Source organism: Drosophila obscura, unplaced genomic scaffold (assembly GCF_018151105.1).
Source record: "Drosophila obscura isolate BZ-5 IFL unplaced genomic scaffold, ASM1815110v1 contig_66, whole genome shotgun sequence".
Lineage (NCBI taxonomy): Eukaryota > Metazoa > Arthropoda > Insecta > Diptera > Drosophilidae > Drosophila > Drosophila obscura.
The window spans coordinates 93,966-111,046 of NW_024542857.1; the positions used below are offsets into that span (position 1 = coordinate 93,966).

At 44.1% G+C, this 17,081-nt stretch overlaps 2 protein-coding genes across 3 annotated transcripts; both read left to right on the forward strand.

Moving 5' to 3' along the window:
* Positions 1-614: 614 nt before the first annotated feature.
* LOC111075688 lies at positions 615-4,055 on the forward strand. 2 transcript variants are annotated; one of them, XM_022369135.2, is made up of 2 exons: positions 615-2,242; positions 2,303-4,055. In XM_022369135.2, the coding sequence occupies exons 1-2, from the start codon at positions 2,213-2,215 to the stop codon at positions 3,422-3,424; spliced, it is 1,152 nt and encodes a 383-aa protein (XP_022224827.2). In that variant the 5' UTR covers positions 615-2,212; the 3' UTR covers positions 3,425-4,055. The 2 variants fall into 2 exon arrangements, with proteins under 2 accessions (XP_022224827.2, XP_022224828.2); XM_022369136.2 differs by having other exon boundaries at positions 615-2,184.
* A 678-nt stretch (positions 4,056-4,733) lies between these two features.
* Positions 4,734-7,340, forward strand: LOC111081913. Its single transcript, XM_041595417.1, has 5 exons — positions 4,734-4,840; positions 4,901-5,560; positions 5,632-5,759; positions 6,328-6,608; positions 6,686-7,340. Exons 1-5 carry the CDS (start codon positions 4,811-4,813, stop codon positions 7,057-7,059), a joined length of 1,473 nt encoding a protein of 490 aa, XP_041451351.1. The 5' UTR covers positions 4,734-4,810; the 3' UTR covers positions 7,060-7,340.
* The last annotated feature ends 9,741 nt before the right edge of the window (positions 7,341-17,081 follow it).

Genomic DNA, 17,081 nt, shown 5'->3' on the forward strand with positions numbered 1-17,081 from the left:
TCGAACAAAGTCGGTTTCGGCAGCTAAAAATTATTCTATGCATACAATCATATATTTTGGAGTGTCACGTACACAACACATGCATGCTTGCTGCCAGTCGGCTCGTGTGACGTCATGAGCCCAACGCGGCCATTCCCAAAGCCAAAGATCTGGGAACGTACGCTGCAAACTCAGCTGCGCCCCTTTCGTTGTATGAACTGGCACATCTATATACTGTATGGTTAGTGGCAGGAGCACGAGACACTAAATACCGTGGCCACATTGTATGAGGAGAAAACACGACTGCAGCTGCGCATTGTGAAAATGGAAAAGGAATTGGGCGCAGTGAAACAAAATTTGGCCAAAACCTATTCGCAGCTACAGCAGAAAATTAATCCGTTTATAGCCAAACAGTATGCGCTGCGCCTGGAGCTGGATCGGCACAAAGGCCTCTTGGTAGCTGCCCAAACGGAGGTGGATCGGTTGACCCAACTGCACGCAGAGACGCAGGCAGGCGAAATGAGAGCCAGAGAACTGCAGATGTGGACAAGGCAAAGCTCTTCGATGTCAAGCTGCAACTCGACGATTCCCTCACGCTGCAGAGCCTCTGCGCCCGCACCACAACTGTGGACATTTCCACCACCCAACAGAGTGTGCCCAGCGGACTCAAGCGGAATGCCGATCAATATATGGCGTTTATCAAGCTGCATGAAAAGCAGGGCGCCAGTAGTGATGCCATGCCCACCCATTCCAACAAGAAACATTTTTGCTGAATTTGCAATTATTTTTGATTTTGGCTTAGATTAAATCAGCCAACCATTGGCTGATCAGAGATCAATGTCTTTTCTTGTATTGAGTGCAGCTTAGTCTTCAGTCGAGAGGTATAGCAGGCCGGCTACTAGGCCCAGTCCGATATATCGTGGGGCCACGCTTAAGTAAGCTTATCGGCTACAAGTATGCACCAATATCTCAAGGATTGTAGCCACAGCCACAGCCCAAGCTCAGGCTCAGACCATTAAGGGCGGGCAGAAGTGCAAGGGCTCTGGCACGGGCACAGACACGGGCTCGGAGTCATTGCCAAGATGCTCGACAGAAATTAAATGTCGCTCAAATGAAAGGAAAATCATTGCCAGCTGCTTCGGAAATGGATACTGCAATAAATATGTCTAGGAGGCTGAGGCTGCTCTTGTGACTGAGGTTGGTCCTTCCTCTTCAGTCAGTTTCATTCAATCAGAGTCCTCAGAACGACGAAAACCTCGAATCGAAGTGTCTGTCTAGCTGCTTGCAACAGAGAATCAATTTACATATGCGGCTAGAGCACACTGTGGATTGTGTTGGGACAGGGACAAAGTAGAATCAGCATGCGGCCGTTATATCTCGCTCACTCCGCCAGGTGGCGAACGCACACTGATCAGGGAAGAGCGAAAGAGATAGCAGGCGCTGTGAGCGTCGGAGATTCAGACACTGGAATTCATTTTCTTTTATTCAAATCTAATCCGCATATATAACGTAATCCTGGCACCTGCATGGAGGTATGGCATCCAGGTCTATGGTATCGCAGCGAAAACGAACCTGGACAAGATCAGGGTGTTTCAGAACAAGACCCCCCGAAATATCTGTGGTGCTGAATGGTATGTCCGTAATAGAGACATCGCCAAAGACCTTGAAGTCCCCTCAGTCGGTGCCATTATTAACGAACAAGCCACAAGATACTTGACCAAACTAAGGAGCCACCCGAACGTCCTCGCTAGAAGATTGGTTGGGAGCAGAACCAGGCGAAGGTTAAACCGCATCCATCCGTCCGAGTTGGCCACCAGGAACTTATAAATTATTGTTGCACAATGTCCGTTTTCGTCCGTTTTCGTCCTTTTTCGTCCGTTTGCGTCCGTTGGTCCCGCATTTAACTTAAAATAGTAAATTGTAAATATAAATTTCCTTGACCCTTAACAAAAGTTGCTAATAACAGAAACAGTACGTTAAGTATTTGTCTGTGATAATTGCTTACAATGAACCCAAAAAAAATAAAAAAATAAAAAAAAAGATCCAAATCACACGCTTACTTGGCTACACTTTTTGTACGTTTAGCAGAGGAAACCCAGCAGGCTGGCCAGTAGCCTTGAGCAACAAATTCGACTGGGAATATTCAGTTAGTCAGATTCGTTGACCGAATCCACAACCTAGAGTCTACAAAATTGAAGTCTACAAGTACAAAATTGAAGTCTACAAGTACAAAATGGAAGCCTACAAGTACAAAATTGAATTGGTACGAAATAAATTTAAAATAAGATTAAATTCGTATTAAATAATTTCAACACTTTCGTAGCAAATGAGCGACACGAGCGGACAACCGGGCAAGAGTCCGGCACCCGAGGCTAAGCCAGAAGGCAGGGAGTTTCTGGATGAAGGGTCCAAGGAGGATCTACTGGCGGACACGCAGGTGATACGCCGGAGTCTGGAGAGCCAACTCGATAAACTGCGCGAGGAGAAGAGGTGGGCGGAGCAGTGCAATACCCAGCTTAAGATCGACCTCGATAAAATCAAAAAGCGATACAACGCCCTGGAGTCGGACTTTGAGGCCATGGTGTTGGAGAAGGAGCTCAAGATACATTCGCTCGAACTGGCCCAGATTCGATGCCAGCAGCTGGAGCCAGAGAACGTGAGCCAGCAGCAGTACATCACGCAGCTGGAGGCCAGGCAGGCGACCTTGGAGAACACCAATGCCCAGCTGAATAGGCACTTGAATGACATCGTGGCTGAGATGAGTTCGTTCAAAGATATTTTACTCAAGAATAATAAGTCTCGCGTGGGTTTTTTTTGTCGAGATAATACTGTCACGCTGAAAAAGCAACTGGAAGGGCGGGACAAGGAGATGCACCTGCTGATTGAGCAGGAGCACGAGACACTAAATACCGTGGCCACATTGTATGAGGAGAAAACACGACTGCAGCTGCGCATTGTGAAAATGGAAAAGGAATTGGGCGCAGTGAAACAAAATTTGGCCAAAACCTATTCGCAGCTACAGCAGAAAATTAATCCGTTTATAGCCAAACAGTATGCGCTGCGCCTGGAGCTGGATCGGCACAAAGGCCTCTTGGTAGCTGCCCAAACGGAGGTGGATCGGTTGACCCAACTGCACGCAGAGACGCAGGCAGGCGAAATGAGAGCCAGAGAACTGCAGATGTGGACAAGGCAAAGCTCTTCGATGTCAAGCTGCAACTCGACGATTCCCTCACGCTGCAGAGCCTCTGCGCCCGCACCCCAACTGTGGACATTTCCACCACCCAACAGAGTGTGCCCAGCGGACTCAAGCGGAATGCCGATCAATATATGGCGTTTATCAAGCTGCATGAAAAGCAGGGCGCCAGTAGTGATGCCATGCCCACCCATTCCAACAAGAAACATTTTTGCTGAATTTGCAATTATTTTTGATTTTGGCTTAGATTAAATCAGCCAACCATTGGCTGATCAGAGATCAATGTCTTTTCTTGTATTGAGTGCAGCTTAGTCTTCAGTCGAGAGGTATAGCAGGCCGGCTACTAGGCCCAGTCCGATATATCGTGGGGCCACGCTTAAGTGAGCTTATCGGCTACAAGTATGCACCAATATCTCAAGGATTGTAGCCACAGCCACAGCCCAAGCTCAGGCTCAGACCATTAAGGGCGGGCAAAAGTGCAAGGGCTCTGGCACGGGCACAGACACGGGCTCGGAGTCATTGCCAAGATGCTCGACAGAAATTAAATGTCTCTCAAATGAAAGGAAAATCATTGCCAGCTGCTTCGGAAATGGATACTGCAATAAATATGTCTAGGAGGCTGAGGCTGCTCTTGTGACTGAGGTTGGTCCTTCCTCTTCAGTCAGTTTCATTCAATCAGAGTCCTCAGAACGACGAAAACCTCGAATCGAAGTGTCTGTCTAGCTGCTTGCAACAGAGAATCAATTTACATATGCGGGCAGAGCACACTGTGGATTGTGTTGGGACAGGGACAAAGTAGAATCAGCATGCGGCCGTTATATCTCGCTCACTCCGCCAGGTGGCGCACGCACACTGATCAGGGAAGAGCGAAAGAGATAGCAGGCGCTGTGAGCGTCGGAGATTCAGACACTGGAATTCATTTTCTTTTATTCAAATCTAATCCGCATATATAACGTGATCCTGGCACCTGCATGGAGGTATGGCATCCAGGTCTATGGTATCGCAGCGAAAACGAACCTGGACAAGATCAGGGTGTTTCAGAACAAGACCCCCCGAAATATCTGTGGTGCTGAATGGTATGTCCGTAATAGAGACATCGCCAAAGACCTTGAAGTCCCCTCAGTCGGTGCCATTATTAACGAACAAGCCACAAGATACTTGACCAAACTAAGGAGCCACCCGAACGTCCTCGCTAGAAGATTGGTAGGGAGCAGAACCAGGCGAAGGTTAAACCGCATCCATCCGTCCGAGTTGGCCACCAGGAACTTATAAATTATTGTTGCACAATGTCCGTTTTCGTCCGTTTTCGTCCGTTGGTCCCGCATTTAACTTAAAATAGTAAATTGTAAATATAAATTTCCTTGACCCTTAACAAAAGTTGCTAATAACAGAAACAGTACGTTAAGTATTTGTCTGTGATAATTGCTTACAATGAACCCAAAAAAAATAAAAAAATAAAAAAAAAAGATCCAAATCACACGCTTACTTGGCTACACTTTTTGTACGTTTAGCAGAGGAAACCCAGCAGGCTGGCCAGTAGCCTTGAGCAACAAATTCGACTGGGAATATTCAGTTAGTCAGATTCGTTGACCGAATCCACAACCTAGAGTCTACAAAATTGAAGTCTACAAGTACAAAATGGAAGCCTACAAGTACAAAATTGAATTGGTACGAAATAAATTTAAAATAAGATTAAATTCGTATTAAATAATTTCAACACTTTCGTAGCAAATGAGCGACACGAGCGGACAACCGGGCAAGAGTCCGGCACCCGAGGCTAAGCCAGAAGGCAGGGAGTTTCTGGATGAAGGGTCCAAGGAGGATCTACTGGCGGACACGCAGGTGATACGCCGGAGTCTGGAGAGCCAACTCGATAAACTGCGCGAGGAGAAGAGGTGGGCGGAGCAGTGCAATACCCAGCTTAAGATCGACCTCGATAAAATCAAAAAGCGATACAACGCCCTGGAGTCGGACTTTGAGGCCATGGTGTTGGAGAAGGAGCTCAAGATACATTCGCTCGAACTGGCCCAGATTCGATGCCAGCAGCTGGAGCCAGAGAACGTGAGCCAGCAGCAGTACATCACGCAGCTGGAGGCCAGGCAGTCGACCTTGGAGAACACCAATGCCCAGCTGAATAGGCACTTGAATGACATCGTGGCTGAGATGAGTTCGTTCAAAGATATTTTACTCAAGAATAATAAGTCTCGCGTGGGTTTTTTTTGTCGAGATGATACTGTCACGCTGAAAAAGCAACTGGAAGGGCGGGACAAGGAGATGCACCTGCTGATTGAGCAGGAGCACGAGACACTAAATACCGTGGCCACATTGTATGAGGAGAAAACACGACTGCAGCTGCGCATTGTGAAAATGGAAAAGAAATGGGGCGCAGTGAAACAAAATATTTGTCCAAAAGCTATTTGCAGCTACAGCAGAATATTCATCCGTTTATAGCCAAACAGTATGCGCTGCGCCTGGAGCTGGATCGGCACAAAGGCCTCTTGGTAGCTGCCCAAACGGAGGTGGATCGGTTGACCCAACTGCACGCAGAGACGCAGGCAGGCGAAATGAGAGCCAGAGAACTGCAGATGTGGACAAGGCAAAGCTCTTCGATGTCAAGCTGCAACTCGACGATTCCCTCACGCTGCAGAGCCTCTGCGCCCGCACCCCAACTGTGGACATTTCCACCACCCAACAGAGTGTGCCCAGCGGACTCAAGCGGAATGCCGATCAATATATGGCGTTTATCAAGCAGCAGGAAAAGCAGGGCGCCAGTAGTGATGCCACGCCCACCCATTCGAACAAGAAACATTTTTGCTGAATTTTCAATTATTTTTGGTTTTTGCTTAGATTAAATCAGCCACCATTGGCTGATCAGAGTTCAATGTCTTTTCTTGTATTGAGTGCAGCTCAGTCTTCAGTCGACAGGTATAGCAGGCAGGCTCGGCCTAGTCCGATATATCGTGGGGCCACGCTTAAGTAAGCTTTTCGGCTACGAGTATGCACCATTATCTCAAGGATTATCGGAGTATTAGCCAACCGTTCCCTATTCCCTACCAGCTATGAATTCCTTTCCTTGAATTCAAGCACTGGCAGCAACAGCAACGATGCTGCTGCAACTGTAGTCATAACTGGCTAGCACAACTGTAGTTGTGTAGTCCCAAGTCCACGCCAGCGAATGCCACTGTGCAAGCGTCGCACTTGCCGGCTCCAGCCCCAGCCCCAGTCGCAGTGCCAGTGGCAGTTACACCGCCTGTGGCGGAGGCTGTGCCCAAGCCAGAAGTAGTCGCCACTAGTGATGCCCAAGATGTGGAATTCGGTCAGCCAGGCCAGCCGCTTCGTCAGTTCGATGTGTGCCAAAAGTGCAGAAAAATGGAAGTGAAGCGTGGCTCTGGTCACAAGAGTAATTTTCTCGCATGTAAGAGTTGCCAGCAAAAATGTAAGTGCCCCCGCCATCCAACTCAATGCTCGCCTGCACACTTTCCTACATCTATGTATTTGTTTATGCATTTCCAGGGCATTTTAACTGCCTTCCGCTGAAATGTGATGTCCTGGCCGTTGCACGCAAGAAATACAAGTTCCCGGCTTGCCGCTACTGCCGCGTTTGCGGTACTAAGGGTGAAGATCTGGCCATCTGCTCTGAGTGCGTATATTCCTACCACCGCGATTGCCATGATCCGCCATTGGCCGCCTCTAGTCTTGGCGAGAGCCAGTGGAAATGCCACGGCTGCGAGTTCGGCACTAACAACCATAACAACTATTCGGCCAGTCGGATCCCGCTGGTCAGGAGCAGTCGCCACCAGCCAAGCAGGCAAAACTTCAGCAAGAATCGAAGGAGCAGTCAACAAAAGCAGACGCAGACTCAGTCTCAGTCGCCGCCACAGCCCTAGATCCAGCCACCAAGAATGGTGAACCAAAGGAAGAGGAAAAACTCAAAAAGAGAAAATCGAGGGCAAGGGCGAGTGAGGGCGAGAAAAATCGTATGTCTACGGATGAACTGTCAATGTGTCAATGGAGCCTTTTGTAGTAGAGGAGATCAACGAGGAGACCAACGAAGAGCCAGAAATAAATCTGGATGAACCTGTACAAGAACAATTTGATGTAAATGGGCCAGAAAATCAGGCCGAAGGAGCTCTCCCCGAGGGAGAGTCAGAAATGCCGCTGGAGAACATGGACTAGCAGCCATTGGAAGCGACGGTGCCCACTGCCAGCCATGATGATGAAATCATTGTTGTCATTGTTCAGCTGCCACCAGAACGACCAACGGATGCAGAATTTGTTTTATTTGTTTTTTTCGGATGAACACGAAAAGTCTCCAAATTTTTAGTTACATAAATGTTCGCGTTTATTAGGTTTTGTTCTCAACTCAAAGACAATAATTTTTGTGTACGAAAATGTTTTCGATACAGAAATGATGATACTGTCTTTCTCTAGTCAGAAGTAGAACAATTTCCTACATCGTTTCTGGAATATTCCCTGAAGGAAATATAATTTAAATGTACATTTAGCGTAGCCTCTGCAGGATTTCTGAAAATGTATAAAACTACACAAGCTAAATTTAAATTTTGGAAAAGGATAGATATTTCCCTCTAGAGGAATTCTGAATATGTAAACCACGAATCGTGAAGAAAATTTAAGTTAAATATAAATTAAATGCAAAGAAAGAAGAAGTTAAGAAGTTAATTTTGTCTTTAAGAACTCCAAAAATGTATAAAACAAAGTCTTAAGGCTTTTCCGATTTAATAAACGTTAAGATATTTACCTGTCCAGAAACTCAAAAAAGGTATAAATCGAATCCCAAAAGGAATGAATTGTATTCTCACAACGAATCCTGAATTAATTTTTATTTAAATCTAAATTTAATTAAAGGAAAGAAATGTACCCTCCCAGGAATTCTGAAGTAATTGAATAAAGTCATAAGCTGCCTCTAATACAGGCAAAGTGAAGAGCGAGCCGATCGGTGCGTGGTGGGGCCTGTGCATGGCCCAACAGTCGGTTGCATGGAGGAGGGGCGTTTGGTTTGTGGCTAGATGCGGTGGGGCGCGTCCTGCGGTTGTCGTATCGTATCCTGTCTGAGTATGTCCTATAATGTGTCTGTGTGTGTAATCAATTATGCTTTTTATGTCAAACGCCATGAGCGAATGATCCAGCGAAAGCAGGAGTGACAGAGAGAGAGAGAGAGACAAGGAGGCGTGGTAAAATGGCAAAGTGTGTCCATGAAGCGGCACAAACATTAGCATCAACAACAAGCTGCCCCTCCCCACAGTTCCTGTCATCATTCAAAATTTAAGGTTAATTTCATTTGACAATTTTCGAACGACATGAAATCACAAGAAATTAATAAACACAAATATAGAATCTGAATCAGAATCCGAATCAGTATCCGCGCATCAGTGAATATTTTGTCACCATAGGACTACAATATTTGCCTGTTCAATTTCATTTCATTTCATTTGAAATTACTTTTATTAGCTCATTTGCATATCCGACAGTTGCTCTCTGTCTCCGTCTCCGTTTCCGTCTCTCCTCTCTGTCGCTGTGCCTCTGTGTTTCTATCAGCACTATTTGGCCTTGGCTTTTGGGGGCCATCATCAGCATCCTCAGAGCCATTGCCATTGCCATCTTAGCCGTCTTCTATATCATCATCATTGTCATCATCTTTTGTCGTCCGCCTTGGCTCTTTATCCTCGGTTCCTAATTCCTCAACGCCGCGCTTAACGTCCATTCATCTTCATCTTCTTCATGGCTTCTAAGCTTCGCCCCTTTGTTGGGCTCTTTTTCTCTCATTGGCACTCGCCCTCCTTGCACTCTTTCCATATTGTTCGCCACAGTATGTGTTTTAGGCAAAAGTGTCGAACCTTTCAACGTTTCAATGCTTAAAATTTCAGCAAATATTTTGTCTACTTTGAGAAGATTGCATTGGTTGAGGGATGCTCCCATATCCCCTCCCAGAGAGGGTAAGAGGTAAAAGAGGATAAGTGGGCTTTGGGTGGACAATCTCACATGGCTAGGCTCTGCCAGCGCCGCCTGCCAGTGCATAGTTTACACATACACACACATCAGTATACAACGGTTTCATTTCCCCACTTCGTTTTGTCATGTGCCAGCTGCCCCAATCAACGCCCTACCCTGAACTATTAGCCTCGTTAACAGAAATTAGCACACATACATAGACAGGAAGCACACACAAACAGAAAACTGGGAAGAGAGAAACGCACACCCAACCCACCAGCCCCCCACTCATTGAGATGAGATGCCCGCATAGGAAAGGCTTCTCAATTTACAATTATCCATGAGGAAGTGACTGAAGCGTCAAAGATAATTTGTCAGATCTGGACAGGAGTTTTCTACTCTATCAGAAATGGCTTGCACAAGAATATAAATTAAAAAAGTATTCTTTGGGGATACGGAGAGCTTCTTTATCCGCAAAGCTACAACCATCGGCCATCGTTAAAGTGGCTTTAGAATTGTTTGGAAAATTGATAATCGAAACATAGCTATCAGCCCGAAGTCGCTGCATATATTGAGCGTATACAATTGGTATTATAAATAGAAACTGGTGATTAGATAAAAATATGAGAAGTATAAGAGAAGTGCGTATCATGTAGTATGTGTCATATGGCACCAGCTGCTCAGGAACTGCCAAGAGACATTTTCCATGGGCCGGGAGTACAATGTTTGAAAACAATATATTTTCAAATATTTATCAGAATTTCTAGGCTAGACCCAATTTCTTTAACGAACCGGCACTTGAACCGGTTCAAAGAACCGTTTTTCCATATTCGTTTCACTCGCAGCCAGCTTTATGCCTTTGACTTGCCCCGGGGCGGGGCATTGTTAAGCTCCTTTAACAAGCGAAAGGCAAACGAGAAGCGAGAAAACGCGCTCCATGCTGGCCAAGGAGTAGGATGGATTCTTTTGGCGAATCCTTTCTTGTATGCATTGTTTGACTGGGATTGGGATTGGGACTGGGACTGGGTTGGTGGTGGCGCTGGCAATGGCGTTGGCGAGGGTGGTGGAGGAGCTGGTGCTGGTGCTGGGGCTGGTGCTAGTGTTGGTAATCAATACCGCTATGACACATGACGCGGCCACAAGCTGTGAATTGCTGCAGAAACATAGACCACATTTTTGGATTTTATATGCATTGAAAGATCTAATGAATGGCGTAAAATAATGTCGTAGTGGTCATGGTGTAATTACATAATAATAAAATAAATTACTCAATTTTATTGATTTAATTTAATTTCTTGCATTCTTTGGTGCCAATTAGAGACACAGACACCCCATTTACTGCCATTAATTGAATAGTATATGCCGCCTCTTAGTCAGCCACAGTTTTATGTTGCCTTGATTTCCGTTCATTCGAAGACTCTTGAAATTGAGAGGAAAAGAAGGTCACTTCTGCGTAAAGACTCCTCATTTGGGCCTTTATGGGTTTGTCAAGATTGCCCGTCGAATGAGGCGAATAAAGCTTATTTGCTGTGAGTCGCAAATTTCCCATAACCGTAGGGACTTTATTAAAACGGGGACTTTTACACTTTTACACCTGTACTCAGTCAGTATATATGTGGGGGTTTTGGTTTAATATTAAGTTTAATAAATGATGAAATATAGTATTTAGTACAAGAAATATAATTTAAGCGTCGTTCGTCGTCTGGTCTCTTTCCACAACCCTCTCACGTCGGCAGCTGGATCGAAACTCCCTCGGCCTCTCTCTTCTCGATCTGCTTTGTGCAGATGTCTTAATTCGCCATCGGTCGTGATTGCTGTTGTGCTTTGGGAATTCGCTTGGGAGCGAATTCGCTCACGCTCGTTTTGTCTAGGGATTTGCAAAACACAACCCACATCCGGCCGTCCTGACTATGCACTCGCCTCCAATGCATCGTCGCTTTCGTCGTCGTTGCTCGTGGACCATGGCTTTAGATACTCCGCACACGAAGAAGAGTGCTTAGGCCCATCGGAATTGCCAACTTTTTTGACGTCGTAAGCATTGTTAGGTTTCACCTTGATGATCTGGTACGGACCCAAAAACTTCGATTTTAGTTTGAGTCCGCTACCAAACTGAGTCCTCTTTATGGCAACTAGGTCGCAAACGTCATACTGCCTGGCTGCTTTACGTCGCAGGTTATATGTCATCTTGTTCTCGTCTTGCAGATTCAGAATTTGAGTCTTTGCTTTTGCCCGTAGCTCATTAGGGTCGTCTTCAAATGCAATGATGGACTCTTTCTGGATCAAACTCTGAAGCTGCTGGTCATCTTTGGTGCGCATCTTGACACCCATCAAAAGTTCGAAAGGTGTGGTATCGATGCTTCTGGTGTATGTTGAGTTTATTGCTCGCTGGACTCGATCTACGTGCTTAAACCATTTCGAAGGGTCGTCTATACTGAGCTTGGCAAGCACGGAGATGATGTTGAGCCTTTCCACCTGTCCGTTTACCCGTGGAAGTCCTGTAGTCGTCTTTACCAGTTTGATGTTTTCGTCTTCGCAATACTGCAGGAAGTCTTGGGCGGTAAATGCTGAGCCTCTATCTGAAATGATACAAGCAGGGTTGACGTCACGCTTTGGCTGCGTAGCTTTAATATGACCTCGTTAGATGTAGTTGACTTTGTAGGGTATAACCAGCAAAACTTCGTGAAAGCGTCGATAACAGCTAGTATATATTTTAAGCTCTTGCTGGTTGATTCTAGTGGATCCAAAAAGTCAATGTGGCACGTCTGCAGCGGCACGTCATCTTTTTGCAGGGGGTGCTAAAGACCTATTTGTTTACCTCGCTTGCGATTGATTAATATGCAAGGTATATATGCAGTCGATGTACTTCTTGATTTTGTCGTCTAAATTTGGTATGTAGTACTCCTTGCAGATTAGCTCCTTCGTCTTCTTGATAGCAAAGTGGCCTCTATCGTGAGCCTTGCAGATGATAGCATATCATCTGCATATCCTTGGAACCACCATCAATTCAGCATCTTTGACTAATTTGTAAAGAATTCCGGACTTTATGAAGTAGTCGTCGTATTGTTGATTGTAATCGCTGATGAGCTTCATGATCGTCTTCAAATGTTCGTCTTGTTTTTGCGCCTGTTCTATGCCAGCTAAAATGCTTCGGTCACTTATGTGCATAACGGGATATCGTGAGAGTGCGTCCACGTGACGCATTCGGGATCCTGCACGATGCTCAACTTTATAGTTGTACTCCTGCAAAAGCATTATCCACCTGGCCACCCTTGTACATAGATTCTGTTTCTCTAGTGTTTTGGTGAACGCGTTGCAGTCCGTTAAATGGTATGCCCAAAAGATACATCCGAAATTTCGTCAATGCCTCAATGACCGCAAGTATTTCCAACTCATAGCTAGTGTATTTGCGCTGCGCATCCGTCGTTCTCTTGCTCATGTAGTATACTGGATGCAATTGGTCATCGTCTGGTGATTTTTGCATCAACACGGCTCCAAAACCGTCTATGGATGCATCCGTATGGAGTTCTGTCTCGTACTTCTGATTGTACATGGCTAGTACTGGGTTTGATGTCAAACATTTCTTCAACACGCCAATAGCGTTCTCTTCGTCTGGGCCAATTACAAACTTTGCATTGTTTTTTGTAAGGTCAGTCAACGGTCTCGCTATAACCGCGTAATTGTAGATAAACTTTCTAAAATAGCCTGTAAGACCCAAAAAACTCTGAAGCTGTTTCAGTGTCTGCGGCGTCTTGAACTTAGAAACGGCTTCAATCTTCAACGGCGTCGGATACAGCTTTTTATTTTCGATGATATGGCCAAGAAACTGGATTCGTGTTTGTAAAAAATGACACTTTTTAAAATTCAGCTCAAGCCCATACTCTTCACATGTTTTGAGAACTTCTTTCAGATTTGTCAATGCTTCTTGCTCGTCTTTGGCTGGAATGATTACGTCGTCAACATATGGAAGTGCAATTCCTTTTCTAGTCAGCTGTCGAAAAATTGCACCAATGTGCCTTTGGAATACTCCGGGAGAATTCGACATACCAAACGGCACCTTGCGGAACTGGTACTGGCCGCTTTGCGTCACAAATGAGGTGTACTTCCTACTCTCTTCGGCTACAGGAACATGGAAGAACCCATTCTTCAAGTCAATTGTACTGAATATTGCAGCGTCTTGCAAACGATCTAGCTGGTCATCTATTAACGGGAACGGGAAATGATCTTTTACGATGACTTTATTGATACGTCTAAAGTCAATGCATAGACGTGGCATGCCGTCGCTCTTCTTCACCAATACAACCGGACTCGTGAACTCTGACTCTTCAATTACCTTTTTCTGCAGTTACTCGTCGATCTGGTCTTCTATGATGCGTGTTTCATGATGCGCCGCAAAAATATTGGCGTTTCGTCTTTTAGAATTATTTTCATTTCAATATTCGTTTTTTTTTATTTTTCCGGTTTATACGTCGATATAATTTCGCGTACTTTGCTTTGTGTAAACTCGTTTACCGCGCTGCTTATTTTCAGCTGAGAAATGTCTACAGCTACGTCGATTCTCATTATGCACGATTCGTCATAAGGATCTTCTTTATTTTCATTTGGCATTTTACTTACTTTCACTCCATTGCGATTAAACGATATTTCTGCGTGCAAACAAAGCTCTTCCCCTATTATCATTTTTTTGTCCATGAACCTTGCAGCAACAACATAAATGTGGGATTTGAATTGGCAGTTGGGCCCGCAACCTTCGAAAAGGTAATTTTTGTTCATTTTTTCCATATTTTAGGTTTGGTTAACGAATTTTAGCTCCAAAGTCTCTCCATAGATTTTAATGACCGATACCTGGAACGACGCCAAATTAATGCACCTATACACAAAATAATAGAGGACACAGGATATAATTTTTTTTCGACTTTTCCTGAGTTTTTAAAGTCAAAATTTCGTAAAAAATACCGCACAAAAATCATCATTTTTGCATTTCAATGCTTTATATTTTCCAGACGGTAAGCTGTAATCTTTTCAAAATAGCAAAGTTCTTTACAACCAGACGTAAGATACTAGAGTTATGTGAAAAAAACAAGCGCTTCCTCTGAAAAAATCTTTAAAAAAAATACCAGACTTCAAAAATTCTTCAAAAAAAAGTTCTGCCATAGAAAAAAAACCATAATTCTTTAAAAAATTTAAAATCTCCATATCTATCAGAAAAAGTCGGGTTGGATCCTTGAGGAAAAAAAAGTTCGATTTTGTCGAGTAGTGTAACCTGGCCGAGCGTCGTTGTGAGCGGAGTCGTTCGTATCGTGTGGTTAAGAAAAGAAGTAAAAATAAAGTGGTCCACAAGAAATACTTTTACGAGAACTAATTTAAGCACAAACTGTATCACGTTTAAAACCTATCTTAAAATACATTAAATAAACACTGGAATACTTTAATTTCCTACAATTTGGGGGCTCAACCGGGATATGGCCCAAGCGTGTGGTGCAACTTACGTTGCATACGTTGGATGCAGAAAGTTTGATAGATTGTTTCGTGAAGGGCATACCAGATGTAAGGATGAGAAAGGTGCCAACACTGTTCATGAGGGAAAGACAGGACCAAAGTCGAAAAGTGAGTTTACAGCGTCCGGTCTCGAACTCAAGAATGTTGTGCATTCTGTGGTAACTTTTAAAGGCCTAGTAGACACTGGAGCTGATCTCTGTCTAATGCGTCGACGTGTTTTCCTGAAACTTGGTAATGAGATGCTGACAGGAAAAGGAAAACGTTTGACAGGAATAGGAGAAAGCCTGGTACTGACTTTTGGGATCTTTACTATACCAGTGAACATTGACGGAATCCCAATTAAAGTCGAATTCCACGTAGTACCTGACGAGGACATGGGTTTTGACGCAATTCTAGGCAGAACGATTTTAGATACAGTCGACAGTTCATGTAGCGATTTACTGGCAGAGTTCAAGAACATGTGTTCCGAACAGTTGGATGTGTGCTCTAAGGTAGACTTGTCTCATTTAGGCCAATTAGAGCAGTCGGAGGTGAAGAAGTTAATAGAAGATTACGCACCCATTCGCAACGCTAATACGCCAGTGGAGATGAAAATCATCTTGAGAGATGAGGTTCCAGTATACCAACATCCACGTCGTTTCCCAGTTAAGGAGTGGCTAGTGGAGAAAATCATACAGCCGAGTACCTCGGAGTATGCATCTCCAGTTGTTTTGGTAGCGAAGAAAAAATGGAAAGAAACGCCTGTGCTGCGACTATCGAAAACTGAATGAGAAGATAATAAGAGCCAATTTTCCAATGGCTCATATGGAGAGTGTGCTAGGCAGGCTTCAGGGTTCCATGGTATTCACGACATTGGATTTAAAAGACGGCTTCTTTCATGTTCCAGTTGAAGCAGGGTCTCGAAAATAGACTTAATTTGTTACGCAAAGTAGGCAGTATGAATTCTTATATGTTCCATTCGGCATATCGAATTCGCCTGACATTTTTACCTGGTTTATAATGTCAGTTTTAAGGGAGCTTGTAGCAAGCAACGTTGTCGTAGTTTATATGGATGATGTCATAATACTAAGCCAAGATAATGAAGAAGGGTTTCGGAAATTAAAAATGGTATTAGAGGTAGCTGCGGAAAATGGTTTGCGTATCAATTGGGGAAAATGCCAAATATTGTAGAGGAAAGTAAGTTTTCTGGGATACATTATTCAGGATGGAACAATAACACCAGGAGCAGAGAAGATTCAGTCTGTGAAAGAATTTCCCATACCACGAGATAAGAAAGGTATCCAACGATTTTTAGGTTTGACTTCATATTTTAGAAAATTCATAAACGGATACGCTACAGTCGCCAGGCCTTTATCGGATTTACTGAGAAATGAGTCAAAGTACGAGTTTGGAGAAAAACAACAAGTGGCTTTCTAAAAGCTTAAGTTGGCATTGATTAGCGAGCCAGTATTGAAACTTTACGATCCAAATTTGGCAACCGAAATCCACACTGACGCATCCAAGTATGGACTTGGAGCTGTCTTATGCAAAAGGATCCTGTAGACAGTATGTTTCACCCTGTTCAACATATGAGCCGGAAAACAACACCGTTTGAGCTAGAAGTATTGGCGATCATAGGAGCTCTAGTTAAGTGGCGAGTTTATCTGTTAGGTCTTAATTTTACCATCGTAACGGACTGTAATGCTTTCATAATGACCATGAATAAAAAGGAAGTTCCACTCAGAGTAGCTTGTTGGGCATTATATTTGCAAGACTTCAATTAAAAGATAGAGCACCGTTCGGGGTTGAAAATGAAGCATGCCGATGCGCTAAGTCGAATCTCTTGTAACTTTTTTACAGATGCATTAGCACATCGTTTAAAGGTGGCTCAATTGAATGACGATTGGATAAAGGGCAGTTAGGAGCCTAGTAGGGAATGAAGGCTATGAAGATTTTTATATTCACAACGATATTCTTTTGAAGGATCAAAATCGGGAACTGGTTGTTGTGCCATCAGTAATGGAAAACGAAATCATTTCGAATGCGCATAGTCAAGGGAACTTTTGAACTAAGAAGACGATAGACTTAATAGAAAAGTTCTACTTTATTCCGAAGTTGAAAGATAAGGTCGAACGAATCGTTAATAGTTGTGTTAGGTGCATCATCGTTAATGCAAAGTCAGGGAAAAAGGAAGGGTTTCTGATATCTATAGACAAGGGGAACATGCCATTTGTAACCTACCATGTCGATCATGTCGGACCCATGGAACTTACTAATAAGCGTAATAACCACATATTAGTTTTAGTTGACGGATTTTCTAAATATGTTTGGCTCTACCCAACTCGTAGCACTGGGGTAGATGAGGTCTTGAACAGTTTGGAGAAACAAGCGGTAAACTTTGTAAATCCTCACCGTATTGTTTCAGATAGGGGCACTTCGTTTACGTCACACGCATTTAGAGAGTACTGCGAATCGAACAATATTC

Coding starts and splice junctions, on each gene's coding strand:
- LOC111081913 (XM_041595417.1), top strand. CDS start 4,811: ATGGAAGCCTACAAGTACAAAATTGAATTG. Junction 5,760..6,327: donor AGAGCCAGAGAACTGCAGAT/GTGGACAAGGCA, acceptor GTAGTTGTGTAG/TCCCAAGTCCACGCCAGCGA. Junction 6,609..6,685: donor TAAGAGTTGCCAGCAAAAAT/GTAAGTGCCCCC, acceptor ATGCATTTCCAG/GGCATTTTAACTGCCTTCCG.
- LOC111075688 (XM_022369135.2), top strand. CDS start 2,213: ATGGAAGCCTACAAGTACAAAATTGAATTG. Junction 2,243..2,302: donor ACAAGTACAAAATTGAATTG/GTACGAAATAAA, acceptor ACACTTTCGTAG/CAAATGAGCGACACGAGCGG.